The following is a 23391-nucleotide window of genomic DNA, read 5'->3' on the forward strand; positions in this document are numbered from 1 at the left end:
TTGGAGCACTCTTAAATGATTGTTTACGTTCGGTTTAACTATATGCTTTATAAGACCTACGATAACTTTTATAGCACCTTAGTTAAACTGATTCACAAGAGCTATACAGAACGTGGAATAAACGCATCAAAATAAACAATTGGGAGCTCTTATAAAACACCTGAGTTGATCAAACGTTGAATAATAGCTTCCAGAGTTGAACAAGAATGTAGTTGTATTGCCATTTGGTTAAAAGCTTCAAAAACTGCTTGGAGCACTCTTAAATGATTGTTTACGTTCGGTTAAACTGTTTGACAGGAGCCATATAGGATGTGGAATAAACGCATCAAAACAAACAATTGGGAGCTCTTTTACAACACCTGAGTTGATCAAACGTTGAATAATAGCTTCCAGAGTTGTACAAGAATGTAGTTGTATTGCCATTTGATTAAAAGTTTTAAAAGCTGTTGGAGCACTCTTAAATGATTGTTTACGTTCGGTTTAACTATATGCTTTATAAGACCTACGATAACTTTTATAGCACCTTAGTTAAACTGATTCACAAGAGCTATACAGAACGTGGAATAAACGCATCAAAATAAACAATTGGGAGCTCTTATAAAACACCTGAGTTGATCAAACGTTGAATAATAGCTTCCAGAGTTGAACAAGAATGTAGTTGTATTGCCATTTGGTTAAAACCTTCAAAAACTGCTTGGAGCACTCTTAAATGATTGTTTACGTTCGGTTAAACTGATTCACAAGAGCTATACAGAACGTGGAATAAACGCATCAAAACAAACAATTGGGAGCTCTTATAAAACACCTGAGTTGATCAAACGTTGAATAATAGCTTCCAGAGTTGAACAAGAATGTAGTTGTATTGCCATTTGGTTAAAAGCTTCAAAAACTGCTTGGAGCACTCTTAAATGATTGTTTACGTTCGGTTAAACTGTTTGACAGGAGCCATATAGGATGTGGAATAAACGCATCAAAACAAACAATTGGGAGCTCTTTTACAACACCTGAGTTGATCAAACGTTGAATAATAGCTTCCAGAGTTGAACAAGAATGTAGTTGTATTGCATTTTTGGTTAAAAGCTTCAAAAGCTGCTTGGAGCACTCTTAAATGATTGTTTACGTTCGGTTTAACTAAATGCTTTATAAGACCTACGATAACTTTTATAGCACCTTAGTTAAACTGATTCACAAGAGTTATACAGAACGTGGAATAAACGCATCAAAACAAACAATTGGGAGCTCTTATACAACACCTGAGTTGATCAAACGTTGAATAATAGCTTTCAGAGTTGTACAAGAATTGCCATTTGGTTAAAAGCTTCAAAAGCTGCTTGGAGCACTCTTAAATGATTGTTTACGTTCGACCAACCACAATTTTGTTGCTAAAAATAGCACAAGTGATAGGCATGTTTATATAACCATAAGGCAATGATTATTCGACTGCAAGAGAAGTCACTCAAGATGAGCTTGATATACTTCTCTCATATGATCAAAATATGTATTCAAGAATAGAGCAGATGGAAACAGAAGCGGCTGGCAATCCGGGATCATGAGTTCGAATCTTGCTTCGAGAAACCTTTGGTGGAGTAGAGGTAAATTATATATAGGTGTTATTAATAAATGCAAACATTAATTTAAGACATATATCATATAATCAACGATAACATTTCTAGATAAATTCTCTCAATTAATGATTAGAGAGATTAATTGAAAGCATATCAATCAAAGATTAAACAGATGCTTGTTACTACTTCCTCCATGATCACAGAATGTGAATTATGGCATAATTACATATTTTTTCAATGTGCACAAATACATTAAATTAATAAAAACTGTACAAGCAATTATTTTGGCGCACCACGACAATTGTTAAACTAATTTTAATCTGTGAATATTGTAAGTACTTACACAACGGTTATTAAGGAGTCATTAAAAAGTGCTATAAACGCTTTTCACCGCTTGCTGTACAATGATTATTTAGGAGTCATAAAAGAGTGCAACAAACGCCTCTCAGGTTTCCTCTCTACTAAATTTCAAAGTAGCTGTCAGGAAGTGTCTACAAACGTTGTATAAGAGCTTTCACCAAAACAATACAGCTTAAATATGTATCTATAAACGTTGTATAAAAGTTGCTTCTATCCGGTTGTTAAGGAGTCATTGAAAAGTGCTATAAACGCTTTTCACCGCTTGCTGTACAATGATTATTTAGGAGTCATAAAAGAGTGCAACAAACGCCTCTCAGGTTTACTATCTACTAAATTTCAAAGCAGCTGTCAAGAAATGTCTACAAACGTTGTATAAGAGCTTTCACCAAAATAATTAATTAATTTAGCTTTATTTAGGAGGCTTTCAGCCTTAGGCTGGTTCGCCTCCGACTAACCAAAATAATAAAGCTTGAGTTTAAATATGTATCTATAAACGTTATATAAAAGTTGCTTCTACTCCTATACCGCGTATACATATAATGCTGTAGTTGAACAGGTTCTCCAAACCAGTGTAAACAAGAGTTTTACAGAAGTTGTAATAAACAAATTGTACAGTTATTATTCAGCATGCAGTTGAATAAAATCACAATGGAAGCGTTTCTTCAACAAGAAATTGATTTTGGATAAACGTTTTACTGAATACGTTAGACAACACCTTTGTGTTGCAGTTGTATAGGTTCTCCAAACCAGTGTAAACAAGGGTTTTATAAAAGTTGTGGTGAACACATTGTGCAATTATTATTCAACATGCAGCTGAACAAAATCAAAACGAAAGCGTTTCTTCAACTGGAAATTGTTACTTGGGGAGTACACTGTCATGGGCTCAACAGATGGCGTTAGTGTGTAAACGTCAAACTCTAGGGAATAGAGATTGCTGACGTTTATCGTACGCACACTACGTCACGTATACGTATACGCAAAATGTTTTCATCAGGAAAAAAAAAACTTCATAGCCGAAAATTTTCTTGATGAAAACAAATCACTGACACAATCACATTTTAGCAATCTCTATTGACTATGCGCGGCACTAGCAACTAATAAAAAAAATGAGCATTAAAGGCGTGTTCGATGAAAAAATGCAAGCATTATGTCTGTTTGTCTGTGTCTTAGGAGTAATCACAGAGTGTAGCTCAACGGTTCGAGCATTTTGAAGTTTTATAGGGAAAATACTAGCATTAATCGATATATTTTAAGATGGGTTAAATGAAAATTCAATTGCTTACTATAATAAAAACTAATTAACGGTGCTCCAAATATTGACTCTTTAAAAACGAGCTTATTTTCAGCAGTTTGATCGAAAAATTTCACTCGGTGATCAATTTGCCCCCGATTTACGGCACATATGTCGACAACGAAATTTCGTCTGCAAGTCAATAGGTCTGTTTTCTGCTTTTTTTGCTTTTGTTGTAAGTTGTTTTAAGAAAATAATTTAGTGCATACTTTTGCTTTTTGATGTATAGATTCTCACAGAAAAGCAAGTACAGGAAAAGACCTTATATTTGTTGCGATATGATTAAAAGCGCAATTTATGGATGATTATTAGACCCAAGTTAGGGACATGTAAACTGTATACAATAGAAATTAGCGCAGTAGATGAAGTAGCGCTCTACCTTATCTTCTTTGGCAGCTCTACAAGATTATTACCAGTAGGGTAATTTTCCAAACAACGACGTGTTTGGGGTATCATCTAAACCTTTTGAGGAAAAGTTCGACTATTTGGGGTATTGTTCGTATATGGTTTTAGCACAGACAAACAGACATAACACATTGAATATTTCTCACTTTAAAACATCGTCACTAAAACATTACCGCCATCTGTTGAGTACACTGTGGTTGGCACTACGCTGAACAGATGGTGGTAGTGAGTAAACGTCAAACGTAAGGGAATTGACTATGCACGCTACAGGTGGCGGTACTACCAACTACGATACTTTTAAATTGTCCGTTAAATGCTTGTTCGATGAACAACTTGCGAGTGTTATGTCTGTTTGTCTGTGGTTTTAGTTTACTAGGGTAAGCACGCGCTTTTTGTTATTTAGCAAAATTAAGAGTTTGAAAACGTTTTCGACGAGGGAATTCGTCAAGAGATCTTCGATTGCGATTCATGTAACATTTCCAAAGCTCATTTATAATTTTTATTCGTTAAAACTTTTCTTATAATAAATCTTTTGAATGTGTCTCAAAGTCAAATTGTTGCACGCACCATTTGCATTGAAATCCTGCATTGTCCTGTATTGCACACTTTGTATCTAATTATTGCATACCCATAAAATATGGCCAAATGCATCGTTGAATTTTTCAGCAAGAAGAATCCTTCACTCGTTCTGATAGATGATTGAACGTAACTTTCAGGTATGTTGTACTCAGGATTTCAGTTATTTTATTAACGTAATTGAATAAATTGGGACGAAAATATACGCATCAGCTGTTTTAGAAGAAACTTTGCATACCTTTAAATGTTACCTGGTTGATTTATGTATTGCAATATATCATTGCAAGAGCAAATTTTCATTATGTCGTAAGTAACATTCGCACCAATCCGAGAAAAATAAAGTTTTGTTTTGATGACCGAAAAGTTATTCCTATTTCCAAGTAAACACATATAATCTCATAGTGATAGCAATGTTTAACATATTTAGCAGGGTTTTAATCATACAAATGCAAATCGCTAGCTTTCATGCTAAAAAATACTGGTTTTTGAGTCAAAAGTTATTATACGTCGTTTGGTGGCCCCTATTGTTACTTAAGTCAAAGTGTATTTACCAGGATATTCGGGAGAATTATCAATTACGTCTCCTTACGTGCAGCCCATTCATTATTTTAGGACCACCGAAATCATCTTAGCAACAAACAGTGCGATTTATTCACTTTAATAATGAGAAAGCGAAACGACGAACGTACACTTTTCACGGGTTTCTCAGCGCTGTTACTTAAGTCAAACGGCATCTCCATAGAAATTGGGTGACTTAAGTAACATCGAAAACTATTTTGATCGGAAGGTGATTACGTCAAAAAGCAATTTGGCTGGCAAATAAATTTAAAAATGGGATTTGATCCTATATTCGGTCAGTATATAGTGTAATAGCAGGAGAATCGATTGACACTGATAGCTCGACTTTGTTTACCTTTGTTACATTCGACGTAATGAAAATTTGCTCTTGATTGGTAATAAGCGTTTTATGCACAGCCGATAACATCGACTCAAAATTGAGTGGTTTTTTACTCATAACCGCAAAAACGTAGGTAACTCATAGACTGAGTAATATTTTCCTAGCTTTTCATCAAAAATTTGCTCTAGAGGAAAATCGATGAAAATTTTACTTATTCTATGAGTGATCTATACGTTTTTGCGAATTTAGGTGAACGGAATTCAAATATGAGTCAGATGCAATGGCCGTGTAAACAATCTTTAACCTAGCCAGTGGTGTCCTCTTTGCGAAATAAAGTGTCCTTGACCTTGAAAACAGCGCACTATCACAGCCGTGTGGTGAGGCGTGTTTTGCCATCAAGTGAATCTACACAATAAGTCCGTGTCCTGTGAGAAGTTACTATGTTACTATATGTACGCCATATCGATGAGCATTAAAGAAGGTTTTAGAAAATGATCACGCTCGCGCCCAGTTTCGCTCTCTCGCAATAAAAAGACATCGAGAGCATTATCACCAACAAACCAAACCCGGTTCTGTCTAGTACAGATGATAACACATGCGGCCGCTATGGTGAAATGGTTACCTACAAATCCGTCGTTTGATTCGAGCACAAATGGCTAACAATTCGTCGTGTGTGTATATTCAATTAGGCTTGTATGCGAATGCATTTCGGTGAGAGTATCCCTCTAGGTACCGGCATGTTGTGTATAATTCTAACTAGCACATGAGAGCAGCTTAAAATCTTAGGTGAAATGTGAGGTAATGTAGGTACTGTCGTATTGTATAAGTTCTACAAAAGGTTTTCATCAAAGTAAAGTAAGCAGATTTTACTTGTGAAGTTTGTTAGATAACAGGAGGTTCAACGGTCTTTTGTCAACCAAAAGAGTTTTTGTCTACAACCCGTCGCACGGGAAACGTGAGTGAGAGCGTGTGAGTAGCAGAGCGAGAAAATCGACGGAGACTGTGAGAGAGTGGGAAAAACGGAAAAACAGACAGCCAAGAGCGATTGAATACTGAAATAGCACTTTAGTATCGAACATGCAAAGCAAGAGGATATTGTCAGTGCTATCGCTAAGGCCAATTCGTCGTAGCAAGGCAGAGGAAGGTGTTGTATAATCGGTTTTCTGGCCATGGTGTGCTCCCAGAGGATAGAACCAATGGTGCCCCCGTGTTCCTGAAGCGTGTATCGATTTTCCAGAAGCACAAAACGACCGATCGTCTAAACGTCCGACCGGAACTCCGAAATAGTGTATTTGTGCTTGTGCCTACCTATAACACTATCAGTAGATGAAGAAAATTGTTTTGTATTAATCATCGCCCAATAGAATTCAACCCCTTCAAGCACGAACAGAGTTCGCGAATTTAATCATTGTACTCAATCAATATTATCAAGAGTACAGAGTGTAATGTGCTTAAAAAAACTAGTGTAAATTATCGACTCGAGATTGTTTAGCAATAGCAAGACATTAAAAGTAGAGCATCCTGCCTATATTGATTATCATATAACCATCATACAACGATCAGAGATTGTTCTGGTAAAGTTCCCTTTTCCCAATACCAACGAGCTAGTCATAGTGAGAGCGAGAAAGTAGGAAAAGTTCAATTGCATTTTCCGAATTACATAACAGCTGATTGGGGTAAAGAAGAAAAGAAACAAAAATACCCTTCTGTGGCCGTATCGGAAGGGGACAGTAGGGTTCGGAAGAAACGAAATACCAACGTCTGGGGTATTTGACGCATATTCTCGTCAAGCTTTACCGGTCGACGAAGAAAACTACTCACACCGATTGTGGAAGTGAGCGGAAAATTTTCACCATTAAAATTTGTCCACAAGGTAAATTTTTGGCAATGTGCTTAGCCATGTTAAGTGAGGATTAGATATAGAAAAGCGTGTCAAAAAAAAGCATCACGAGGCACGTGAGTTCTCATACAGACATACGTGCGACGACGGTAGTGGCGGTGGCGACAACGATTATGCAACGACGACGACGGGAGTGTAGCTTTTTTTTAAATAGGGAAACATTTGAGCATCGAGCTTGAATAATCATACGTGTGTGCATTAGAGAAAAAAAATAGTTACACAGACTAAGTGGCTCTAAGAAGTGTGTTTTTGTTGGTCGTGCCCTTGGAATCTGTCACGCGGTATCCTTCTTCTATTTAGAGCAAATGTTTTTCTTGAATTGAATGGGTAACAGAAAAACCGTCGCATAGTTAGTGGATATCCTGTGGAAGAATTGTTGCAAAGTAGCAACGCAGTCACAAGTCGAGGGATTGTGCAGCTAAGTGATTTAGTAGTAGCAACGGCATCAGTAAAGGTTCCATCCATCAATCGCACTCAATGGCGAAGGGAGCTAGGAAGAAAACGAAATGGGTATCCCTTTCGTTAGCTAGTGCCACCTCCACCGTTCCTCCAGCCGAACACGATGCCGGTAAGTACAGGAACATTTAAATTTAAACGCCGATTCTGCTACAAATTCTTAAATACTCTTCTCCCGTTGAACGAATGTCAATCAAATTGCGAAGCATGGGAACGAGAAGAAAGCACATGTGTGCTGGTACAGAAATAACAAATCACATGGCTTGTTTCTAGAAACAGCCTCCTCGATGCTGGAAAAAAGGTGAAGAAATTAGCTTCTTCCAAGTGCATGGAAAAAGAATCAATGGAATGTTTTTTTCTAATTATCTATGGCTTGAGCTTCTTCTAATGCTATGTTCGCACTACGCAGTTATAACATGTTACAAGGCTAGTCTGAACAAGGCATAAGTATACCTCGACTCTTATTTCTGTAAGAAGTGAAAAGCATCTCTCTCTATGTGTATGCACTTCGTTATGATAGACCCTCTAATGATGTGCTCCCGAGAGTGCTCCAGTTTTCGGCGTAAATATCAGCGGACGCCATTCGAGGGTTATATTTTTTATGCTTTTCTCTTATCTCTTAACTTATACCAACACGACTCAAGCCCACCAGACATAGCTGAGTGGCCTTAGGTAGGGCACCTTCTCTTCTTCTTCAATCTGGGTTTCCTCTATTCGGGATATAAATCCATTGATAGCATTAATTGATATATTGCGATAACTGCATTACTATTGATAAAATGATGAAGTATTCGGTTTTGGAACAGTTGTCATTCTTACCATTCTCGTAAGTCACCGCTTTTAATAGTAAGCTTAGGGAGCATCCATTGAGTACGTTACGCACTAAGGGGGAGAGGGTTTAAACATGTGTGACAATGCAATGCGTTAGGTATAGGATAAACGTGATGACAGGGGATGTTGATTTTCCTAAATTTCGCGTGACGTACTTAATGTGTGCTCCCTTACTAGGGTTTACCGCTATTTATACGCTCTTAAGAGTGGGATCACCTTCCAATGGCACGCCTTTTTGCCTATCAATATTGGATTCGCTAGATCCTCGGTGGATGCGATTCGAATCGTTTCATTATCAACAAGGCGTAAAACAATGATTTGTTCCTGAAAATAAACAGCCTAGGTGCGGTCGTAGATCTTATTACGTAACTACAAGAGCTAATACCTTTTCCTTTTTTTATTACTATAGCCACTGTGTTAGTGTTACTCTTGGGTCATTCGTCCCCAGTGTCCTGTTCCATACCACTTCATTCTCTTTAATGGCTATTGAACTGAATTCAAACGTTTTGCATGTCATCAACTTGTGTTCTTCGAGCCAGTGTAGCAAGGGATGGCAAACTCGCTCCTATAAGACTTGTAAAACCCACGTGTAACAATTTATGGTTCTTCAAAGGCCCAAAAACAGCTATTAAATAAACAAAATTACTAATGACATCAGCATGACAGCTGTTTGCCACCTCTGATGCGCACACTAGTGGATAGCACAATGATACTTTATGCCCACGACATTCGAGTAAGATAAAATTCTTTAATACATTTTGTTTGTACATGCCGAGAATTCAACCCGCTATCTCCTGTATGGTTACCTTTATTGACTATACAAAGCTATGGTCTTGAGCTATTTCATACTTATTAAATTAAATATAATTATTCATCACGAAATTTAACAAAATAGGAATATCCATTGGTTTAACTCAATGATTAGAAAAAAAATAAAGTAATGAAATTGGGTTGTCAGTGGAATGCTTAAATAAAACAGCAAAAAAGGATATCATCCATTTAATTCCACTTAATAAATTTTGGTATCTATGACCGATACGTATTTTGTGCAGTCTTAATGGTCACATTGCCTGCTTATGCGAATCCTCCTGACCCATCTCATACTCCACTATCCTACTCCGTAGCATCTATGGGGGCGTCGGTGAGTCGCTGGCCTCCCTTTTAGAAGATTTTACATCAACAATATCTCTCCTTTCCTTGTAAAGGAGAAGATGTTTTTCCTGTTCTGAACTTTGATTGGAGAACTATTCACTCCCAAATAGTTTTCATAAAGCAATCAAAATAAGAACGTTAAAGTAGATACATGACAGTTGCCAGTATGCAACCTACGAATTACTCCGTTACAAACGCAACGCAATGCAACGCAACCATTCTCCTAAACAAATTGAGCTATTTTGTTTCCGATCTCATGTCACATATTTGTATGAAAATTACTATAAGGAAAAGTGGACATTTTGTTCTCCTCGGCGTAGCCAAGGAGACACGGGTAGGGGAGGTGCTTACCCTCCCTCCCCAACAGGGGAGTTTGGTAAAGGAGATGATTAATCCGATTCGTGCCTTCCTCAAAACTGACCTTTGCTCGACTTTTTGGCTCAGCTCTGGTACTATCTTCGGTTCCAAGCTAATCGATGCACCCCTCGAAACATAGGAAAATCCACGAACCCCTCATTTTATTTGTCAAACTTTCATAGCGAATCAAAACAAACATAGTGTAGTACTAGAATTATGATTAGAATGGGTTACGCTTATAGATGTACCTGGGACCAGTAGGCTAGTCAAGTAGTGAGCCAATTTAAAATCGTTAGATTCCACCGGTTTCTATACTTTCATCTTCTGATCTATCGTATAAAGTGAACATTTTAAGTCTGATATTTGTCGTTTAGCATTAAGCAACTACGTAGCAAACAATTGTTCTTTTTGAAGCAACCGATAGACTAGACTTTAAGCTTATTATAGATACGTAAAAAATAGATTTTTATAATAGTAATAAACTGTATTTTTGTTTGCGTTTTGCTTGCTGCACACCTCGAGTGTAAAAAATCATTGGTGTTGATTTAAATGTTAAGATTAAGCTATTCTTTGCATATCTATACTAAACTATGATCCTAATCTATCAATTACTTTAAAGAAAAACAAATGTCAACAACTGTGTGAAAAGTAATTAACAAATGAGCAGTTGGTGTGTACAGTGTATAGTAGTATTTTTTTATTATAGTCACTTTAATGCTCTTGAGTCACTCGTGACTTGTCCGGGGTGAGATTTGACCTTGTTACTTTGGCATGAGAGGTATGGATGCTAACCACTACGCTGGGGTCGCCCCCCGTACCGGGAGAAAGTCTTTTCTTTCAAATCCCCGGCTTTTCTAGCATCCTTCAGAAGCTTTTTTTTCGTTTATTAAAGAGATTTTCAGCCTGAGGCTGGTTCATCTCTGACCTTCAGAAGCTTCATTTAACTACCCAACAAACATTTTTAGCTATGTAAGCTTACTTTTCTCAGTTTCGTGTTGTAAAGCAGCTGTATAAAAGCAGTGAATTCAGCTACAGACAAAAGCAGTCAAAATAGTATGAGTAGCACCTGTTCAGCATTTGTACCACTATTATTCAGCTTGTCAGTCAAATTCAATAACAGCAGCTAGTAAACGTTTACACTACCGCTATACACATACAACAACATACAACTTATAGCCATAGAGGTAACTGGTTATAGCTGCGATTAAAAGCTAATAAAAAGGGTATATTGCTCATATCATGGCATCTACACAACCAATAACTCATACTGAGTAATATTGAAAACGAAAGCGCATTTCCAACTATTAAATAGCGTGTACTTACCTAATAAGCTGATGTGTATTTTTGCAGCGGTTTTATAACTTTTACACTACATCTTACATAAATCTATAAATATAATGGTCGATAAAGTGTTGCACATGTACTACTATAAAGCCTCTACTCAGCGATCTACTTGTAGAGCAACTTGTAGATATTTCTAGATCAGTTTTAAGTATTGGTTTAGCAAAATTGGTCGTCGAGGTTTTCCATTGCGGTGGTCACAAGTTCGAGTCCCCAGGTCCCGGTGCAAGTAAATTATGTGTTTAATTAAATCCGGTGATAACAAACGCTCAGAACTATATAAGTTCGATAAACTTCTCGTAATGTTCTACACACACAATATTTAACTCTACTTTGAGACGAAGCTTTTTTAAATCTTTATTAAGGAGATTTTTAGGGCTAGCTCATCTCCTGCGACAAAGCTGTATAGTGATTATTTCGTTAGATTATGTTGAATCAACGCCTTTCAACTTTATACTCCGTTTAAACAGCTGAATATCAGCTCAGTAGAAGCGTCAACGAATATGGGATTAAGAGCTGTTTATGGTGACCAAACTAGCTGTCTAAGTTCGCCAGGTTTGCATGTATAAGAAGATGTTTAAAAGTTACCGAATATTGTTATAGTGTTTCAATACAGTTTGAAGCTTTCAAAACGAAATTGATAAAGCATTTAAATATATTTAAAATGTTATTTTGGGTACCACCGGAAGTTTCATCCGATTTCATATGAATGATTTTTTAGACTTGCCCGGAAGTTTATTTCTTACATTCTCTGAAGGTGCCTTCCGACCGAGGGGAACGACACATCTAAATCTCAATTCTAGGTGCTCAACAAATCTCACACTAGCTAATCAATCTTCGAAAAATCTTCTTTCATGTCTCGCATCTACTTACATCGTGCATCATCTTTTTGCAAGAAACCTTCAGAATCGTCATAAATCTTCTTACTATCTACTCAGCGTGCGCGCAGCTAACCACAGCAAAAAACAATTTTTCCTTCATCGTAGATAGAGTCGCCCCCCTCGCTTCCGACTACCTTCAGATGATTTTTCCAGTAAGGCTCTTCCAATTTTCCACGAAAATTTCTTCTATTTTTCCACGGACTAGACAGTTATATTTGGATGTCTCTTACGACTTCCACCGGAAGATTATTCCCACTTCTCCTGGAGGTTTCTTTCGGTTTCTTCCAGAAGTGCTTCAGACATCATCGGTAAGTTTTTTTTTTTTCAGGCTTCCCCACAAGTTTCTTCTGATTGCCACAAAGAGATTCTTGCAATTTATCCTGGAAGCTCCTCCTGAATTCCTCCAGGAGTCAAGCTGACTTGCCCTGAAAGTGTTAAGCGATTTCCTCCGCTAGTTTCTCTAAAGTTTCTAGTCCAGGCAACCTATTTTTTTCGACATAATTAATTGCATTCACTAATACATTCCACATTTTTCGGTCTCCAATTTTTCTTGCATTTGAGCGCAGCTCGGTATATCTCATCCTCCGTTCATGCGGTATCCACTAACATCCTGCGATGATGAATCCCACATAATTGTAAGTAAATCTTACATCCTCCGGTTGGGTGTACTTTCGAGTATACAGACGGATATGAACCAGCCAGTGGCTGAAAATCAATCAAATCGAGTATACAGAGGATCGCGTGATACACATCGAGATAATCTGCTGGCTGCTGCCGACCGTTGCCGGCAACTGCTGAAAGCAAACTGATTATTGCACATTACAAATAAAAATTAGCATAATATCGAAGACATTTTTTTTTAAACTTTATTAAAGAGATTTTTAGCCTTAGGCTAGTTCATCTCTAAATATCAAAGACAAAAAATCAAGAATACTAGTAACTCTTCCATTTTCTCATACGAACGCTATGAGACAGGTAAAATCGCGTCATCTGCCGCTCAAAGGTAAATGCTTCGAACGAATTTGATAGCAAAGATTACATCCTCAGTCGAAGGGTTTGTGTATTTGCTCATTTTTCTATGCGTTGCTTCCACCTTCACTCAAGCGCAGCGCTACTGTATCTGTCGCTTGGATTCTGGCAAAGTTGCCAGTCTTCTTGATTTGTTGTCTTCGATAATATCCTGAAATTTAATAATTCATAATAAGGTGATCCAAGAGACGTTTCTCAGTGGAACTGACAGCTAGAAATCTAGAGTGTGTGAGTGATCTGGTGTTAATGGTGCTGAATGTAAACTAAACAAAGCAGAAATTCATATGATAATAAACTGCCATTTCTACTGTGATCTGTCAAAAGTTCTTGGTACACGGCGAATGAGAACGACCCACATTTGAGTTTAGTTCACTCATAATCGCCAAAAGTGCAGGAACTCAGCGATGAGTTTCTCATGTTTTCCCAGGTTTTTCCAGGGAAAAATTCCTGAATTTGAGAAAAGTAAAGATTGGATTCACTCAGTCTACTGGTACTACTCCGAGACTGGTTAGGTTTTCCACAGGAAACAATGAGCCAAATTTGACTCATCGCTGAGTTCCTGCACTTTTGGCGGTTATGAGTGAACTAAACTCAAATTTGGGTCGTTCTCATTCGCCGTGTAAACAAAAAAGTCAGCTGATCGCAACTGTCTTGTGGACAGCCTTATTCATTTTTTTTCATATAGGGTAGAGCACTACTTCGGCCTAATCGCCCATTTTGGGCCCATCGAGAACTACCATTTTGGGCCTAAGAAAACATCAAATAAATCCATTGTTTTAGAGTAAACAATTAGGCGTTTGATACGATAGTTTAGTTCGAAAGCTACCGAACGAAGTCAATGAAAACGAGTGATATGTATGTTTACATCCATTTTTCTCATCAATTTTTGTCTTCATCCAATAGGCCGAAGTGAATTCAATGGCGTTTCAATTATAGTCGCTATATTTATAGTCTGGCAGATAGAATCGCGGTAGCCAATTGAGCTTTCATATAGCGGAACCAATCGAGCAAATCACGACCAACAACAGAAAAGAGCACATCAGCTATTGCGAACAAAACTCCGGAAACCGTTTACTCGTGACTCAATGCTCGCCTACGCAAACTAACACCATCTTTGGGTTGGGGAAAGTTTCTCTTATCCGATGATGCAGGTAATTTGCGTTCGATTGGCGAAGAAAGAACAACCAACGTTTTGTTTAAAAAAAAAAATGATATAACTTTTCAATTGTTGGTCTACAACATATTGAATTGGTACCACCATACTATAAATAAAGCGACTGTGGTAGACAATGCATTAGGCCTAATTTAGAATCCATAGGCCGAATTTGGGGTCAAGAAGCAGTGTTATATTTTTAACAAAATCTCAACAATTTGTTTCTCTTTATCAAATCTGACGGTACGTACGGAAAGGTAAATCATCATAACACTGTCAATTTTGCTTTCAGAGAGTTACAAGATTTCGCTTATTGAATTTCTGAAAGCAACATTGACAGATTCCATGTGTCAAACACAAACCTTACAACCTCATTATGTAACTTACAAGCACAACATATCATAACATCTAATGATTTCATAATTCCGAAAAACATTTTTTATAGCGAAGTGAGCGGCAGCAGCTTGGGGTTACTTTTTCTGGATGTTGATTTCCGACAGATTCTGTCAGCTTCCCCCGGATGTTTCTTCCAAACTTACCCGGATGTTTTTTTCTCTATAAGTTCGCTGAAAGTTCTTTTGAACCTCTCCAAACAGGTTTCCATCAGCATGCATATCATATTTTTCGCGTACTTTATTTTCAGTAATAATGCAGATTTAGCAGGCCTACCTTTACATGCCCCCCTACTTAGACAGAAATCTTTACTACGCCACTGATTCTACTGTTATTTTATTTAAGATCCCTGTTTTCCCCATAGAAATTAAATCATAAATTTAGAAACCAAAAATTATTGATTAATTTGGGAAATCTGTTAAAATATTGCTCCTGTTTCCCAAAAATAGAAATGGAGTTCAACCTGAATTCTCCAATCGAGTCGTCCTCATGTTCACAGAGTCATTCATAAGATGCTCACACAGTAAAGTAACCCCTCCATATACCTATACATCCACCCACCGCTGTTTCTCAGATGCCCTTCAACCAATTTCGCTGAGTTTTGGAGGCGAACCAGCCTCAGGCTGAAAGCCTCCTAAATAAAGATAAATCAATCCATCAATTTCGCTGATTTTGTTATATATGTCATTATTTTCAACCAGCTAGTTATCAACAGAAAATCGGCTGAATTGCTTGAAGGACAGCCGAGAAACAGCGGTGGATGGATGTTATATGGAGGGGTTACTGTAATAAATATAGGAATATTATTAAATAAAAACAATCGAATCGGCTTATTGCCTTCTGCTAAAATGTTCAAAATACTCTTGAGAATGCGTAATTATTGCGATTATAAAATGAAAACAACGTAATAATCATCATGCCAATCAATTCTAAACGGAGAAGAGTGAAGATTACGAAACAATTTCAAAGATATATCACATAGCTGTTAGTTCTAAAATTAATGTTAATTCTATTTATATCATTTTGCAGCTTCCAAATTATCTCGAGGGACCAAAAAAGCAATCCTCGAGGATGTTAATGGGGTAAACGTAGATAAGGCTTCGTGTCCAGAAAATATTGATTCTAAAGATGTTTCCACTTTGCACTCATCCGATCGGAGATCATCATGGAATAATACCAACGGTTATGCCCGGCAGCAAACCACAGAGGGAAGCATCGGTCAACCATACTCGAATGGCTATCATAGCCATCCTTCAAGAAACTACTCGTCTCAGTTTAAAAGTCATTACAATAGAAATAGTTATTATCATAATGGTAGCAGTAGGAAACCTCATTACAATAGCTATAATGGCAACGGCAGTTATAGGAATAACTCCAACGATCAATATACTGCCGAAGTCAAAAACGAGCAAAATGGCGCTGTGATCATTAACGAAGGTATAAAGGTTATATCCAGAACAACATGTGAAAAGGGCATACAAGCTTTTTGTAAACAAACCTTTGTAGGCCTTTTTCTCACCAACCGAGGGTCGCCCACGCAAACCAGCAATATCATCGAGAAGGGGAAAGTGTCCCCTACCCGGTGATGTTAAAGGTTTGCGTTGGTGTCATATGGGTGGCGTGAAAAGGGCATAAGAAGGTTTGTTTACAAAAAGCTTGTATGCCCTTTTCACATGTTGTTCTGGATATGCTTTCCTCGTCCAAGAGTCAATTAATTTGCTTCTTCTTGTATTATGTAGACGAATATACGAAAATTACCACTCCACGACAGGATGTCCTGTTTAAAAAGGGCTATTTATCCAGGCCGAAAAAGCACACAACGTCATCAACGAATGGGAATGATAATGGAGCCGCAACGGGAAGCAGCTCCGTGAATGGTACAACGGATGGAAGTGATGTCGCCACCGCAAGTGGTTCGGTTTCTACCGCTGAATCGGTCACATCCGATTCAGCGTATCTAACCGATGGCCACTTGCTGGATTATCCCGCACCTTTGCCATACTTTGGCTACATAGATCAGAGCGGAGTTCTTGTCATGAATGGTAAGTGCTACTGACTGGTGATGGCAAACACGTGTTGTGCTTGAAGAATGAATAAACATTATAGATAAGAAACGGAAGATTTTTTTTTCCCTTCACACAAGAAAGTATTTGACCGCACCTTTGACGATGAAACCCACAGCAGTCAAAGATAGCTAGATAACAATATTTAAATGTGTTCAAATTACAAAATTTCTTCCTTGTTGTAGGCTTTGCTGTTGATAATAGCGGATTCCCCTACATGAACGGCGGTCAGACTTACATATATCCTACAAATTATCACTGCCAGTCTTCGTTCAATGAGGACGTGGATGGAGGAGAACTTGCTGCATCGGACGACGACAAGAATCAATCAAATGATACATTCGATGATGTCGAGGTGGTAGAAGCTGTACCTGTTACTTTGCAAGAGAACGCCGAAGTTTGTTTGCTGAATCAAACACGGCTCAACAGTATTTCGGAGGAAAATGGTCAGGATGTGGTGAACGGTGAAGTAGACATAGCAGATCTGAATCAACAAGTGCCACAGCAACCGATACTGTCACCTTTTGCAAACAGCTTCGATTATGCTCAATTTTATAATGCTTTCTACTATCCTGGCTGTATGGTGGCTCCATTCCCGGTGGTGGGAAATGGTAAGGGAAATAGTCAGGAGGATTCCAATGATAGAAAAATAAAACAAATGTATGTTCAATGTTTTAGAAATGTACTGCGATCAATTTGGCGGAATGAGTGAAGAGGAACACGCAAGGCAACAGAGCTTCAGGAAACGGAAGAAACGATACAGAAACTGGGATGAGGTAAACTAGTCGTTCAATGTAATTGATCTGTGTTTGTTTTTTTTTGCGTTTGTTTGAAAATGAACGTCGATAGTTTCGAAGACACGTTCTTGTGCTGGCTAATGAAGGTTAATGATTTTGATCATTATTGTATCGGTTCTAGGTAATTTTTCCAGGGTATGCTTGTGGACTGTTCCTTCAATGACCCATTTGATATTGTAATCAAGCATTTTCGACGATGTCAATAATTATCACACGTATACTGCCAAACCAATACCAATAAACCAATACGAACTAGCCAATGGTCACATTTTTTCCACCTTCATCGCTAATGAATCCAAATTCAGTGAAAAATTCGAATGATTTTTAACCAAATGGATAGTTTCAACCACTATTTACATTATGAACATAAATCGAATATTAAAAGTAATCTATGGAATCTTATGAAAGAAGATTTAAACCATGTTCGTTTTTTAACCGAAATGGTGGTATGAGCACCTTTGTAAGCAAGTGGTAAAAATATTCTGTTCTTTTGAGGCTGTATGAAGGATCAACAATGAACAGTTTTAGCATACAAACAAATATTTTCTGTAGAATAAATTAAATACCAGAAGTACTGCCTATTTAAGGCTATAATTTCTAAGGTTGTAAATGATTGATTTTTTACCAAAGTAGCTAATAAAAACGTGATTTCATATGATACAGTCATAAAAGGAATACTACAAAATTGAGGAATCTAAGTAGAAAATATGAACTTAAATAATATTTTATTATGACAACTTTAATGTTTATTGAAAACTAGAAAAAAAAAACATCGTGTCATATAAGAAACCATTTATAGAGCTGCTGAAGGAATATTAACGAAAAGTTATAAGAAACTACTGATAGACCTTATTTTCTGATTCAGAAATCTTATAACATTTTTGACATTTTGAGCTAGTCTAACATTTTTTGAATATTCACACTAGAGAAAAGTATTTTTTTAGACTAAAACGCTGTCCAGACTGGAGAGTTATAACATGTTATAACGGTTGTCAAATAATTGCAACACAGAAAACACCATCAAGATAGCGCTATAACATGTTATAACTCTGTAGTCTGAACGTAGCATAAAATTAATTGAATAGTTCAAGTAGATCATTAAGCCAGCTACAGATTTTTTTGTAAAATGTGTTCAATAAGTTGATTTTTAAGCGAATGGCCACGTTGCCCCATTGGCGAAATTACCCAACTTTCCCTATTCTTAATGGTTTTTATCTGATACTTTTTGTTATAGTACGTTCAGACTAAAGAGTTATAACATGTTATAGCGTTATCTTGATGGTGGTTTCTGTGTTGCTATTATTTGACAATCTGTTATAACATGTTTTAACTGCTCAATCTGGACAGCGCTTAAGAACAATAAATATGTGTAGTAGAAAAAGCTTATTATTCTGTCCATCAATAAAAATCTCACCTTTTTTATCTAAATGAATTCGACACTTAACTTATCAAACAAAATTTATTAATAGCAGTATACATTTACGACAATGCTAACATTTATATTACTCCTTCTAGTATCCAGCTGAGTTCTTCCCAGATGGAACGATTGACACAGTGAGTCTTTTTTTTTTATTTAATCAATTCAGTTAATCAAGTAATTCAATTCTCCCCCACCAGATGTATCAGTATCCTAATGTCTTATGTATCCCGGAAACTGAAGTAACCGATTCCACTGAAGTGCCTGTCGATGGTATTATTTCCAACCCCACCTCAACTGATCAGGCAGTTCCGACGCAGCCATCGACGACCGCAGAGAATACTGACATCGCCGGCCATAATTCTACCAACGAGCTTCCTTCTAGTCAACAATCAGACATCAATTCCGCTTCGCTACGTCCGTCAAAATCACTAAATGCACCTAAACTCGCAGAACGATCTCAGCATCTAAATACGGTTTCCAAAGCACCAGGTAGGCAGAGATCTCACGCTCAGAAAAATCGTAAGAAGGATCTAATCGAATCTACTCGTGCCTTCGCCGAGCAAAACATAGATCTTACGAGACCCGCAAGCTTACTGAGGCCTCCGGACGTTCAGCAAAGTGAGTCGAGTGAATGGCGTACTGTTCGCAATGGAAAAGAGGTTACAATAGAAGAAGACCGAGAACTGCGTTCTGTCGGCACTAAGAATCTATCCAACGTGGTTTTGGAATCGCCTTCAAATGTTAAATTGTTCTATGATGAATGTAAGCAAGAGCCATCAGTGGCTAGTTGTGATTCTACGACTGCAGTTTCAGAGGAAACTAAACGTCCTAAAAAAGAAACTATTGGGAGAAAGGGGAAAAAGACTGCAAAAGGAAAAGGGAAGAAGTCGAAGAAAATTGGCCTTTCACAGAAAGGCTTCGAACTGATCGAACCAGAGTTCCCTGTTTCCGAGATATCCAACGAGAGTGAGCTTGTAGAGTCAACGGATGCTGCTGATGAAGCTGTACCACCAAACGAAAATGCGGTTAAAGAAGATGTTGGTGACAGCGAACATGAAATCATAGAAGCTGAGCAAGAAGGGGTGCTCTCATCAATCTCAAATGAACAAGTTACAGCTGGTTGTGCGCTGAATTTAGAAAACGATGAGGATTACGATGTAGAATGTCTTGAGGAAGATTTGAGAGATATTCAATTTTCTGATTTACAAATCGAGACTGTTGATCATGTTGCAAATCAACAAGAAAAAGTGATCGATGCCATTGGCAAACAATGTGAAACCCTGAATATTCCGGATGATTCAATCGTGCAAGTAATAAGTCAAAATAATCCGGAACACATTGATACGACTAAGAAAGATGAACCGCATGAGGTGCCTTCAGAGTTGATTGAAGAATCTAAACTATCAAGTTTGACAGCGACGTGCATCCAAGCATGTGCAGAAGATATGGATATAATAGAAAATAAATTGACGGAAAATTGCAACCTTCCATTTAATCCCACTGAACTTTCATCGCCAGACAAGACGGTGCAATATGAGCATGAAGATGATGATGATCAGCAAAAATGTAAGCATTTCTCCAATGATGAATATTTTGAAAATTTTGATTCTGGTGTTCAGAGCCCAGCAGCGTTCACAAGCTCCAGCAGTGATAGCAAAGAACGCAAATCGTCAACAAGTTCCTTCGGCAGTCAAGAAATACAACTGACCGAAGCCGTTACAAAGTGGCTCTCGGAAACGTTGAGCAATAAACGCTTGGAAGAATTGTTTGTACTCCCGGAAGATCCGATCCTACTGCACCGAATTCATCAATTCAATTTCCTGAACTTTGACGATTCCCTCGTTTTATCTTCGGATACCTACAGCAGCAGCAGTTGTGATGAAGCCGAAGATAGCGTGGACAGCGACTATATGAGCGATGTACAGGCGAAAAACCAGGAAGTCAACGGTCTCGATGGACAGCAAAAGACAGAACCCAAGAAAGACCAGCTTGCTAAGCAGACTGCGAATGGCCACTGTCTGGCGAATGGAGGTGGCCATTCTAATCATAAGCAAAAACGCTGTATTATTATGTAATGCCTTATGCACCTAAATCATTTGTTATGAAAAAAGAAAAACCGCGCAAAAATAAAACAAATATGAAAGCATCCTACTGAAAAATAACACATCCTAAACATACGTCATAAGTCTGCTTAAGTTCTCGTTTTCTGTTTGTATTCGTTCGTTTTGCATTATTTGAACTTAAATATAATGAAATAAACCGAAATTAAGAATCATGAACTTGTCTCTTCATGTTTTTTTGTTTTTGTGAAAGAATGTTTCCTAAAACATGAATTGTGACTACCACCTATCTTCATGTTCTGTAATGACCATGAGCATGATTGACCGCCCACGGTTGCTACTCTGTTATTACCAGATCAGCTGTAATTACACAGAGAACCAATAGACGATGCTTGGGACTACCAATCATCCTCAATGTGTAAAAACTGTTGATCTCAAACTAGGCATATTATGATATTTTTTCTTCTAGAACTTTGAGGAAATAGGGTCTTATCGTAAGTTTCTTGCATTTTCTTAAAATCGCTGGTAGAAGGTCGCCCCAATACTGCTCGACAATATGATTAATAGATATTATCCTACGTCATATTTTTTGACAACCGCAGCTTTAATCGCATGTTGTGGCTGACAGCAATGCCAATTTTTCTTAGAATTGGAAATTTCTAAATGAGTATAAAAATGCTTGATTGTTTTTTTTACTTGATTTGTTTTCCGTCGATCTTGTTTTCCATACTGAGTACCAATGCTACCGACGCCAGGGAGGCAGCTTCCCCACACCAATCGACCCATCCATCAACTCATAGACCGGGGACCAACGGTTGTACTTCCCGAAGGAAGGCGTGGTCAGAGATTTTATGCCCAGACTGGGATTGAACAAAGGCCCTTTGGCGTAAGAGGCAATCACGCTTACCACTACACCACCGGCACCACTTTCAAACACCCTTGATTGTTTTTCGACGTGTTTAGAACATACATGTAAATTAAACTTATTTAAAAATTCCACAATGTTCGTTATCTCATTTTTAATTTAGTATTGTCTGTGTAGTAGATTTGAGCGATGAAAATAAAATAATGAAATAATTATTCAAAATAATGTAATAATAGTGTCTGCTATTACCAAGCCACTCTATAACGAACGCACTGTTTTCATACTGTCAGTATAGAAACGCTATCCCTTAAGCCTAGTATACAGATCGAAGCGAAACGAAAATTGAAGCACGCGAAAAATCATGAAATTTCGCTAGCGAAAAAGGTTGTGAAAAAATGTTTGTGGAACATTTTCCAGTTTCCTTTTTTCGCAGTTTACAGTTCATGTGAAATGAAATCGATCAGTTTACACCTACGGTGAAGTGAAAATCTGACAGATACGCTCTCCCGAAACGTCAACTTTTCGCTTAGCTGCTGCTCTTTTCGCGAGCGCTGCATGCGCGAAAAAAAATAAACGTAAGCGAAAAAGATGCGATCCACAAAATTAGATTTCGCTGGATCGTATCTGTTTAAGCCTAGTATACAGATCGAAGCGAAACGAAATTTGAAGCACGCGAAAAATCATGAAATTTCGCTAGCGAAAAAGGTTGTGAAAAAATGTGTGTGGAACATTTTCCAGTTTCCTTTTTTCGCAGTTTACAGTTCATGTGAAACGAAATCGATCAGTTTACACCTCCGATGAAGTGAAAATCTGACAGATACGCTCTCCAGAAACGTCAACTTTTCGCTTAGTTGCTGCTCTTTTCGCGAGCGCTGCATGCGCGAAAAAAAAATAAACGTAAGCGAAAAAGATGTGATCCACAAAATTAGATTTCGCTGGATCGTATCTGTTTACAGTTCAAAGCGAAGCGAAATATTTGCCAATTGCGTTTTTCGCGCAGGTGAAAAATGTAGTATTTTGTATGAGATTTTCGCTTCGCTTCGATCTCTATACAGGCCTTTACAGTTCAAAGCGAAGCGAAATATTTGCCAATTGCGTTTTTCGCACAGGTGAAAAATGTAGTATTTTGTATGAGATTTTCGCTTCGCTTCGATCTCTATACAGGCCTTTACCGGAAAAAGGTAATGCCCTCTAGTTAAAGTATGGACGACTGTCACCACAAAACTGAAAAAAGCTGTTCCAATCGAGCAAAGCGGTGAATTTTGACGGTTGAGAAGATTTATGTGTCATACACAAAATTTACCCCCTCTTTTTGCATCTCATATATACAAATTACTATTATAATATCTCATAGTTTCATAATTTCGAAAAGTAGTATTTTAGCTGTAATGAGTATGTTCAGGACTGATAACCATACCCGAGCTCTTTTCCATTTCCCTTCAATTATACGATCGATAGTCTTTGTCCTGTAAGGGGTATCGTTATTATACTGACAGCATCAAAACAGTGTGTTCGTTATAGAGCGGTTTGTTAATAGAGACCCTGAGAAATATTATATTATTTTGAATAATTAAATCATTATTTTATTTTCATCGCCC

At 37.6% G+C, this 23391-nt stretch overlaps 2 protein-coding genes across 2 annotated transcripts in view; one reads left to right on the forward strand and one right to left on the reverse strand.

Annotated features, from left to right (window-relative positions):
• Pfdn6 (prefoldin 6) overlaps positions 1-23391 on the reverse strand; it is a 150997-nt gene that overhangs the window by 11678 nt on the left and 115928 nt on the right. The gene's annotated exons all lie outside the window — the stretch shown is intronic.
• LOC135705315 (uncharacterized) lies at positions 5962-21147 on the forward strand. The gene is made up of 8 exons (XM_065226985.1): positions 5962-6239; positions 7296-7563; positions 15618-16025; positions 16328-16630; positions 16837-17262; positions 17330-17427; positions 18964-19002; positions 19066-21147. Exons 2-8 carry the CDS (start codon positions 7473-7475, stop codon positions 20941-20943), a joined length of 3243 nt encoding a protein of 1080 aa, XP_065083057.1. The 5' UTR covers positions 5962-6239; positions 7296-7472; the 3' UTR covers positions 20944-21147.

Source organism: Ochlerotatus camptorhynchus, unplaced genomic scaffold (assembly GCF_037179485.1).
Source record: "Ochlerotatus camptorhynchus isolate MF236.1 unplaced genomic scaffold, CSIRO-AGI_Acam_v1.1 ptg000265l, whole genome shotgun sequence".
Lineage (NCBI taxonomy): Eukaryota > Metazoa > Arthropoda > Insecta > Diptera > Culicidae > Ochlerotatus > Ochlerotatus camptorhynchus.

Excerpts from the sequence above, each read along its gene's own strand:
- LOC135705315 (XM_065226985.1), top strand. The coding sequence starts at position 7,473 with ATGGCGAAGGGAGCTAGGAAGAAAACGAAATGGGTATCCCTTTCGTTA. Across the intron at positions 7,564-15,617 it reads TCCAGCCGAACACGATGCCG|CTTCCAAATTATCTCGAGGG; the intron begins GTAAGTACAGGA and ends ATCATTTTGCAG. Across the intron at positions 16,026-16,327 it reads CGCTGTGATCATTAACGAAG|ACGAATATACGAAAATTACC; the intron begins GTATAAAGGTTA and ends TGTATTATGTAG.